This window comes from Babylonia areolata, chromosome 27 (assembly GCF_041734735.1).
Source record: "Babylonia areolata isolate BAREFJ2019XMU chromosome 27, ASM4173473v1, whole genome shotgun sequence".
Taxonomy (NCBI): Eukaryota; Metazoa; Mollusca; class Gastropoda; order Neogastropoda; family Buccinidae; genus Babylonia; species Babylonia areolata.
The window spans coordinates 39,608,240-39,618,239 of NC_134902.1; the positions used below are offsets into that span (position 1 = coordinate 39,608,240).

The following is a 10,000-nucleotide window of genomic DNA, read 5'->3' on the forward strand; positions in this document are numbered from 1 at the left end:
AACCTGGCCTTTGAGGCTTTTCTTCAATGCCCGAAGGCGGTTACCCATCCTCTTTTGGATATGGCCCACACATTCTATTTTTTCCACAAGCTTTTCCTCCCCATAACGGCATAAGGCTTGGAATCAAATACAGTTTTAAAACTGTTAGTGTCCCCATCCCCAATGAATTTGGAGTACCGCAAGTTGTGGCGCTCAGTTCAGATCGACAGATGGGCGTGGCACTTTCATTTTCGAGTGAGGCATTTTCATTTTCCACCGATAGACTGTCATCATCACTCGATGTCGAATCCTTCACTTCTTCATCACTAGGCTTCTCAACAGTATCAACGAGTCTTTTCTTAGCCTGTACAAACTGGTTGCCACGAAACTTGCGCTTCTTAGACCTACCTTTGGTATTTTCCCTATCAGAAGGCATGATGACAACAAAACAATAGAAAAATCCGCAGCAAAATAGCCAAAATAATCACTCGAAGTCAACTAGCTTACACGAAGACTGCCATACCGCGTGTTTACAAAGGGAGGTAACGCGTACTAACCGGTGCTGTGCAGGGGAGCGGTCATTGTTCGCTTTGAATGGTGGTTATGAAGGAGAATAGTTTTTTTTGTTATTTTCGCCATTTTCAGAGTCAAAATCTTGATTTTTTTTGACACCCTACCTAATTTGATGGGCCATAGCTCCGCAACCGCTGGACGGAATTAAAAAATTCAAACAGTGTGATAAACTACAATGAATTTACTTTACAAACAATCTATTTTCTTAGCTAAACCCCAAAAAGTGATTTTTGACCAAAATCTGACCGATAATGCCACCTTAACCCACCAGGCACAGTCACCGTGATTCGTACCCAGGGCCCTCAGATTGAAAGTCCAACGCTTTTAACCACTCGGCTATTGCGCCCGTCAGAAGGGATTAACAAGCCAGCGGAGTATCGGGCTGACCCTGAGCAGAGAAATTACAATACATATCAAACAAGAGAGGCAAGGCCTTCAAGACTCACTTGTGATACACTTTTTAAAAAAATCCAAGGTTTTTATGTATTGAGTATAATGCATTTACTGTTATATTTATATTTTTTATATTCTCTAAACTTGGCACTTTGATCTGATATTCGACCCAACAAAAGATCTGTCATTATTATCATTTTTTGTTCAAACAGGAACTTCTTTTGCTAAGCATGGAAGTTTTATTTATTGCAAACGTTTTGGTGCAGACAGTAAAACAAGGGAAATTACTCTGCTGGGGGAACTTAGTTTGCTTTAAACTGATCTTTCTCATCTTAAACATTACATTTTGAAATTATACTCAATACATAAAAAGCTTGGATGTTTTTTAAAAAGTGCATCACAAGTGAGTCTTGAAGGCCTTGCCTCTCTTGTTTCAAAATGTAATGTTTAAAATGAGAAAGATCAGTTTAAAGCAAATTAACTCCCCTAGTATTACAGAGTAATTTCCCTTTTTTACTATCTGCACCAAAACGTTTGCAAATAAATAAAACTTCCATGCTTAGCAAAAGAAGTTTCTGTTTGAACAAAAAATGATAATAATGACTGCTCTAGCTGTTGGGTTGAATATCAGATCAAAGTGCCAAGTTTAGAGAATACAAAAAATATAAATATAACAGTAAATGCATATAATTAGGCTTCATTCTTTATTTTTTTGTGCCCATCCCAGAGGCGCAATATTGTTTTAAACAAGATGACTGGAAAGAACTGAATTTTTCCTATTTTTATGCCAAATTTGGTGTCAACTGACAAAGTAGTTGCAGAGAAAATATCAATGTTAAAGTTTACCACGGACACACAGACACACACACACACACACACACAGACAACCGAACACCAGGTTAAAACATAGACTCACTTGTGTGAACGGCAAATGGCAAGAACAATAATACAGTAATGTACACACAAGTATGAGATTCATCAAAGAAAATTAGGGTAATATGGGAGGAGAGAGAGAGAGAGAGAGAGAGAGAGAGAGAACACCAACTAAACCACCGACAAAAATGGTATGTACAAATGGCGCGCTGCTGTGCACAAAGGCGCCAAGTTGTGCAAGGCCAACAGGACTGCTGCAGCTGTCCAGAAGAGGCAGGCCAGAAAGTCACGGGCAAACAAGCTCCCTGACAATGATATGCCTGTCTTTGTCTGCCCAAACTGTCAGCGAACATTTCGTGCGCAGATTGGACTATTCAGCCATCTGCGCATTCACAGATAGACTCATGAGCATCCCCCCCACCCCCCCCCAACCCCCCAGCTGGATGTCAACGACGGTCATCATCGATCTCGATAGACACACACCACCACCATGTACAGAAAAGGACAGTAATACAATACAGAGTGGAACGGACAACGTGAACCAATGTGGCTAGCCACCCTACACACAGTCCACACCCCTTGATGCCAGTGCTGTCTGTACAAAAGACGTTCAGGAAGGTCAGGCTTGGTTCTCCCTCGTCCTGACATCCATCATCATTAGTACTGTAGTGATCAGCAGTTATGTCTTCTGTGGGGATGGGGGGGGGGGGGGGGGGGGGGGGGGGGGGGGGGGGTTGCAGGGAAGGAGGGATGGGGAAACACGCGCCAAGAGTCAGGCTTGGGGAGAACTACGTGTGTGTGTGTGTGTGTGTGTGTGTGTGTGTGTGTGTGTGTGTGTGTGTGTGTGTGTGTGTGTGCATGTCTGTGTGTATGTGTGTGTCTGTGTATTTGTCTCCAAAATCGGTTTTTAATTTTTGTAATATGCTCAAAGGAGGCACAGATGTCATTTTAGCTGTAAGTAAGATGATTGGATTTGCAAATGTTGCCTAGCTACACTTTTGGAGTTAAAAGACATTTTGTGTTTTCTCAACTTTTATGTGACATTGTTGTCTATTTGGAAATGTTTGTTCTGGGCATGAAAAAAATAGTTTGCAGTAATCCTCCATACTCCAATAGGAGTGAAAGGATAATTAGTGATTAAAGAGAGAGGGGGTTTTGAGTGAACGAGAAAGATGGGCAGAGAGAGAGAGACAGACAGACAGACAGACAGAAAGACAGACGGACGGACGGACGGACAGACAGACAGGCCGACAGACGGGCATAGAGACAGAGACAGAAAGAGAAGGGAGTGAGGTTTTGCAGCGTATGGCACGAAACAAACTGTGACCCTGCCAGTGTTGAGTGGCATTCAAACCGAATGTTAACAGTCAGTCATGTCATACACCTCACACACTACAGCAGGCCCGATAAGGCCGAGGATGTTGGTGGAATTCCCCTTTCCCGTCGTCTTACAACGGCTATATTGCATAACTAGCATTTGCACCCGGCATCGGAGCGTGTGTGAACCAAGATATCAGGTTGCCCGCAGAACGTAACAGTAAGTGGACTCACGAGACTGGTTCATAGCAACTGACGGCAGGGTGGTTAGAGACAGACAGACAGACTGGTTCATAGCAACTGATGGCAGGGTGGTTAGAGACAGACAGACAGACTGGTTCATAGCAACTGACGGCAGGGTGGTTAGAGACAGACAGACAGACTGGTTACTAGCAACTGACGGCAGGGTGGTTAGAGACAGACAGACAGACTGGTTCATAGCAGCTGACGGCATTGTGGTTAGAGACAGACAGACAGACTGGTTCATAGCAACTGACGGCAGGGTGGTTAGAGACAGACAGACAGACTGGTTCATAGCAACTGACGGCAGGGTGGTTAGAGACAGACAGACAGACTGGTTCATAGCAACTGACGGCAGGGTGGTTAGAGACAGACAGACTGGTTCATAGCAACTGACGGCATTGTGGTTAGAGACAGACAGACAGACTGGTTCATAGCAACTGACGGCAGGGTGGTTAGAGACAGACAGACTGGTTCATAGCAACTGACGGCATTGTGGTTAGAGACAGACAGACAGACTGGTTCATAGCAGCTGACGGCAGGGTGGTTAGAGACAGACAGACTTGTTTATAGCAACTGACGGCAGGGTGGTCAACTGACTGACCAACAAGCTACAACCAGTGAGGATCGGTTCTCAGATCGAACTTGTTCCAGAAGAATCTCAATCCCTGCCAAATAGCCAAGACATCACCACTCTTCAGACAGCTAGGATCCCCCCACGCCCTCCGCCCTCGCCCTCTCCCCGTCCACACACACACACACACACACACACACACACACACACACACACCACCTCCCATTGAAGTGGCAGACAGACCATGGCACAGGAACAGACAGCCATAACTCTATCCCCTCGAAGAGTTTCAGTTTCAGTATCAGTTTCTCAAGGACGCATGACTGCGCTCGGACAAATCCATATGCGGTACAACACAACTACTAGGCAGAAGCCTGACCGGCAGCATAACCGTCACGCCTAGAGTTCATGTTTATATATATATTTGTGTACCTATCAGATCGGAGTGGATTTCTTCTACAGAATTTTGCCAGAGGACAACTCTCGTTGCCAAGGCTTCTTCTTACGGTGCGCCGAGTGCGCGCTGCACACGGGACTTGAGTGTATCGTCTCGTCCGAATGACTTGACGCCCAGTTCCATCTTTCAGTCAAACATGGGAGAAAGGAGCAAGAGGTGGCTTCGAACCCAGTCCCTCGTGCACTCTGTAATGGCACGTTCTTCTTGAACGAAACCTCGACAGCATCAAGACCCTAGCACTGAACAACTTGAGCATAACAATGGCGCCAGCCAATACGGCGTTCATACCGGCTCTACACCCTTCCCAACGCCGACTGCCCCAAAACCCTCTTGGCCGAGAGAGTGACGCCGACTGCCCCAAAACCCCTTGGCCAAGAGAGTAACGCCAACTGCCCCCAAACCCTCTTGGCCGAGAGAGTAACACCAACTGCCCCAAAACCCCTTGGCCGAGAGAGTAACGCCGACTGCCCCAAAACCCCTTGGCCGAGAGAGTAACGCCGACTGTCTTAAAACCCTCTTGGCCGAGAGAGTAACGCCGACTGTCCTAAAACCCTCTTGGCCGAGAGAGTAACGCCGACTGTCCTAAAACCCTCTTGGCCGAGAGTGGGGAGGGAACTTGGGCAAGACGCTCTCCACTATAATCAAATTCTAGCCCCGATAGTTGGGACAGCTCACCGTTCCTGGAGTTGGAGTTGGCGTTGGAGTTGGAGGAAGAGGAGGAGGAGGAGGAGGAAGAGGAGCAGTGGCCGGCCAACATGGCATCGTACTTGTCGATCTGGGTCTCCAGGTTCCGGATGGTGGACTCCGGGATGCTGCCAGTGCTGCGGCAGTCCTGCATGGCCTCCCGGAAACAGCTGATGGCCGTCTGCACCGATCTGACAGCACGGACAGCACGTGAATTCAGTGGTTATATAACAATGAACAGCATGGACAGCACGTCAAAAAAAGTGGATATATAACAATGAACAGCATGGACAGCACGTGAAAACAGTGGATATAAAACAATGAACAGCAGGACAGCACGTACATGTAGTGGTTATAAAACAATGAACAGCATGGACAGCACGTGCATGTAGTGGTTATAAAACAATGAACAGCATGGACAGCACGTGCATGTAGTGGTTATAAAACAATGAACTGCATGGACAGCACGTGCATGTAGTGGTTATAAAACAATGAACAGCATGGACAGCACGTGCATGTAGTGGTTATAAAACAATGAACAGCATGGACAGCACGTGCATGTAGTGGTTATAAAACAATGAACAGCATGGACAGCACGTGCATGTAGTGGTTATAAAACAATGAACAACACGGACAGCACGTGCATGAAGTGGTTATAAAACAATGAACAGCATGGACAGCACGTGAAAACAGTGGATATATAACAATGAACAGCATGGACAGCACGTGAAAACAGTGGATATATAACAATGAAAAGCATGGACAGCACGTGCATACAGTGGTTATAAAACAATGAACAGCACGGACATCACGTGCATACAGTGGTTATAAAACAAATGAACAGCACGGACATCACGTGCATACAGTGGTTATAAAACAAATGAACAGCACGGACATCACGTGCATACAGTGGTTATAAAACAATGAACAGCACGGACAGCACGTCAATACAGTGGCTATAAAACAAACAAGAAACAAACACACCATACACACAGAAATACATGCACACACACATACGTTCCCATGTGTTTTGAACTGCCAGAGAGAGAGAGAGAGAGAGAGAGAGAGAGAGACTGGACATTGGACACTGGAATTATTTATTGTCATTGCCAAGAAAGGTCTTTTGACAAGGGGCGCAACAACATAAATTCATATATTTTAGCTTCAAAACAACAAAAACTAAATTTGTTCTCTGAACCCTTTAGTCAGTTTAAACCAGAAAAATATGCAATACTTGGAAACACTTAAGTCACATCCTGACAAAGACTCAACGAAACGGAACTAAAGAAAAACAAAAATGTAATGATAATAAAATGACAAAATGAATAAGGACTGATTCGACCATCCATTCAAATATTTATCTAACCAGTACAGACTGCCTCAATAATGAGAGAGAGAGAGAGAGAGAGAGAGAGGGAGAGAGAGAGAGAGAGGGAGAGAGAGAGGGAGGGAGAGGGGGACAGAGAGGGAGAGAGGGGGGGGGGGGGGGGAGAGAGGGAGAGAGAGAGGGGGAGAGAGAGAGAGAGAGAGTCAAAATAGAAAGAAGGAACACAAAAGCAAAGAAAGAAAGACTGACTCACCTGCAGACAGCGGCGATGTCAGCAGCACTTCCAGACTGCATCATGGAGGTGTCGGGAGTACAGCTGATGACGTCCTCACATCGCGCTGCCTCGCTCCCCCTCATCCACACTGCACACACACACACAGAAAGCATTCTGTAGCAGTATGGTGCTGTGTGACTCTTTCTGACAGCAAAATCATACATCCAGTAATACGATAAACCATCATATTATGAAAAGCCAACTGTAAACGAAGTGCCACCTTCTCAGTTACTTCTCTTGTCATTTATAAATAACGAAACGAAAATGGGCCACAGACATCACCTTGTTTCACACCTCTAGTAAAATCAATGTAAGTTTATCTCCAGATGTCATTCTTGTTTTTACAACATCATAATATTATTAACACATTAAAAAAAAAAAAACCTGCCCTCCAATACTTCTTTATTAACTCAAGATATGTCATAATAAAATTCCAAATGATAGAATCGAAAGCTTTTTCGAAATCAATAAAAGCGACAAAAAGTTTATAATTCCGTGAAAATTGTTTCAGAATTCAGACCGATAGGGTGAACATAATGTCCAGTTGTTGCATACCCTCCCCTAAAACCAGCTATGTGCTCCTCTGTTACATTATTTTCCTCTACACATCCCTGAAGTGGGTGACAATTGTTTTCACACTTTCCTACATATATTTTATTGTGATATGCATCTGCATTTTTACATCTCTCTCTCTCTCTCTCTCTCTCTCTCTCTCTCTCTATATATATATATATATATATATATATATATAAAAAAAAAATATATATATATATATATATACACATATACCTTTCTTATATAATGGAAGAGTAACTTTTGACATACACATCAACCACATTCATAGGTCAGCATATGCAGCAATCTGACAAATTAGCTCCATTCGCCAATATCTAACCACAGAAACTACAAAGACATTGGTTTGTTCTTTTGTCCTATCTAGATTGGAAATGCTCTTCTTGCTGGCTGCCCCAAACACTGGGCTGACAAACTTCAAAAAGTTCAAAACTCCGCAGCAAGACTTACACGCAAGGCTAAGAAACGTCAACACGTCACTCCCCAACTCATTTCCCTTCACTGGCTCCCCATTCAAGCACGAATACAATACAAACTCTCAGTCCTTTGTGACAATTTCTTCACTGATTCTTGTCCCGTATATATTTCGGATCTACTTTCTGTCTATTCGCCATCCAGACAACTCCGTTCTTCAAATAACATGCGCACACTGTCTATACCAAGAAATCGCACAAGAACTTATGGCGAACGTTCCTTTTCTTTTGTTGCACCAAAACAATGGAATTCACTGCCCTCACACATTCGTCATACTCCAACACCCGCATTCAACAGAGCACTAACACATCTTTTCAGTATCTTTATAAGCAGAGCTTTTCCATCTGTATATGCTTGCTGTGGTTTGATCGCTTGGCGTGCTCTTGGAGTTGATTTGTGTGTATTTGTGATGATTTTTGGTGTGGTTCTGTGAGGCCTGGTTCCTTGCTGCATGTTTTGACCAGGGTGAATGTGACATATTTCTACCTTGCTGTGATCTGGACCTATGTGATGTGAGACTGTGATACTGCCTGTGATGATTAACATATTTTTATGTCACTAAGTTTGAAGTATGTAAATCTAAGCCGGTGTGATGTGAGACTATGTCTATTTATCTATTTATTTATTTTGTTTTATCTTATCCTAATTTTTAGTACATATTTTTACGTCACTTGTAAAGCGGGGTGAGCCCCATTTGAGATGGGGTACTGCGCTATATAAGCCTGCATCTTATTATTATTATAATTACTATTGTTATCATTAGTATTATTATCATTATTATCATCATTATTATTAACCTCATACTGGTTTTCAGTATATATGTCTCAAATAATTTGTCAAAAACATTTACGAAAATACGTATACTTTGCGCACTAGGATACTTTGTACAGATATGTATGTGGTAATGTAACTTCTATACTGAACAAAAGAAGTTCCATTTCCAGCAACAAAAACCGTAATTAACCCCTATTGTTCAGTGTGTCGGTACGTCACAGAAAAATGCTAAATTTTGTGTATAAAAAAAGAAAAAATTAACAGTATTTTGTTTGTGAAAATATTTAAATCAATTTTGTGCCCTTCCATAGCAATACCATTACGATTAGAATACATGGAAAGAACTAATCATTTGATACTTCTGTACCACGTTTGTTATCAACTGACTAAGTATTTCCAGAGAAAATGACAATGTTAAAGTTTACCACACACACACACACACACACACACACACACACACCAGATCATCGGGTTATTACACAGACTCATTTTGTTTGCATGAGTAAATTCTTAGCCTGCTTCGTTTTGAAGGAACCTTTCTCAGTGTTTTCCAGAATGTGTATTGGTCACTAACAGAACACGCTGGAGTGTCCGGAAGGGCCTCATTAAACAACCGTCTTACCCATTACACTATCGTGGCTCCTTAGCTGACCTTCTAAAATATAATATTTAACTCTCTCCATACGAACGGCGAAAGAGACGACGTTAACAGCGTTTCACCCCAATTACCATCATGAAAATATTGCAAGTGGAAGGCTCTTATACTGAAGACGTGAATGTTGACAAAGAATACCACAATTCTGACGACGGAAGCTAAATGTTGGGTCATTCAGACACCCACTGGACATCCGAGGGGTCTGTGTAGAGGAGAAGAGAGGACTGGCCGTACTGAGTGAGTTAAACATGCTTTCTTAAAGGGCGATAAATCGATTGCGGTATTCGCAGTGAAAAGGCTGTTTAAATCATATTATTCTGGTGTATCTTGGGCATTCAAAAAATCTTTAAGGGCAATTAAAAATTCTTTTTAAGTCCGCGGTAAAGGAGACGAGGCTATCGCCGCAATCACACTGCAACATTTAGCCGTTTTCTCTGGATCTAGATAGATGTACAAGTTTAGTTGACACGGTCGATTCAATTTCTCTTTTATGTTCATTCTAGTTTTATAGTTTTAAAGTTGATATGAAAATTGAGTATTTTGTTAAACTAATAACATGTAGAGCCAAGTACAAGTACTCCTTAACGTCGTATGGAGTGAAAAGGACTTCATTTTCTGAAAAGTCAAGACTGGAAATTTTTACGTTTCATCAATTCAAGGGTATTAACTCTCATTGTTTATTATTTTAAACTGTGAATTCCGACTGATTCTGTGAATATTTTTATGGCAGTTTGGGGCATGTTCCAGTAAATGATGAGGCGTTCACAAATCTTTCTCTGAATAAGTATTTAACGGTCTCCTTCTCCAACTTTCCATCACATGTTATCGTGTAT

The 10,000-nt window shown here is 42.7% G+C and overlaps 1 protein-coding gene across 2 annotated transcripts in view; it reads right to left on the reverse strand.

The window, feature by feature from the left end:
* The window catches only part of LOC143301643 (uncharacterized), a 122,124-nt gene that overhangs the window by 7,752 nt on the left and 104,372 nt on the right, over positions 1-10,000 (reverse strand). For both annotated transcript variants that reach the window (XR_013057818.1, XM_076616071.1), the window contains exons 2-3: positions 6,671-6,779; positions 5,082-5,281 (exon numbers count right to left, since the gene is read on the reverse strand). Coding sequence is in view for 1 of the 2 variants with exons in the window: in XM_076616071.1 (XP_076472186.1) it covers positions 5,082-5,281; positions 6,671-6,779 (309 nt within the window). In the remaining variant the exon portion in view is untranslated. The remainder of the gene's footprint in view (positions 1-5,081; positions 5,282-6,670; positions 6,780-10,000) is intronic.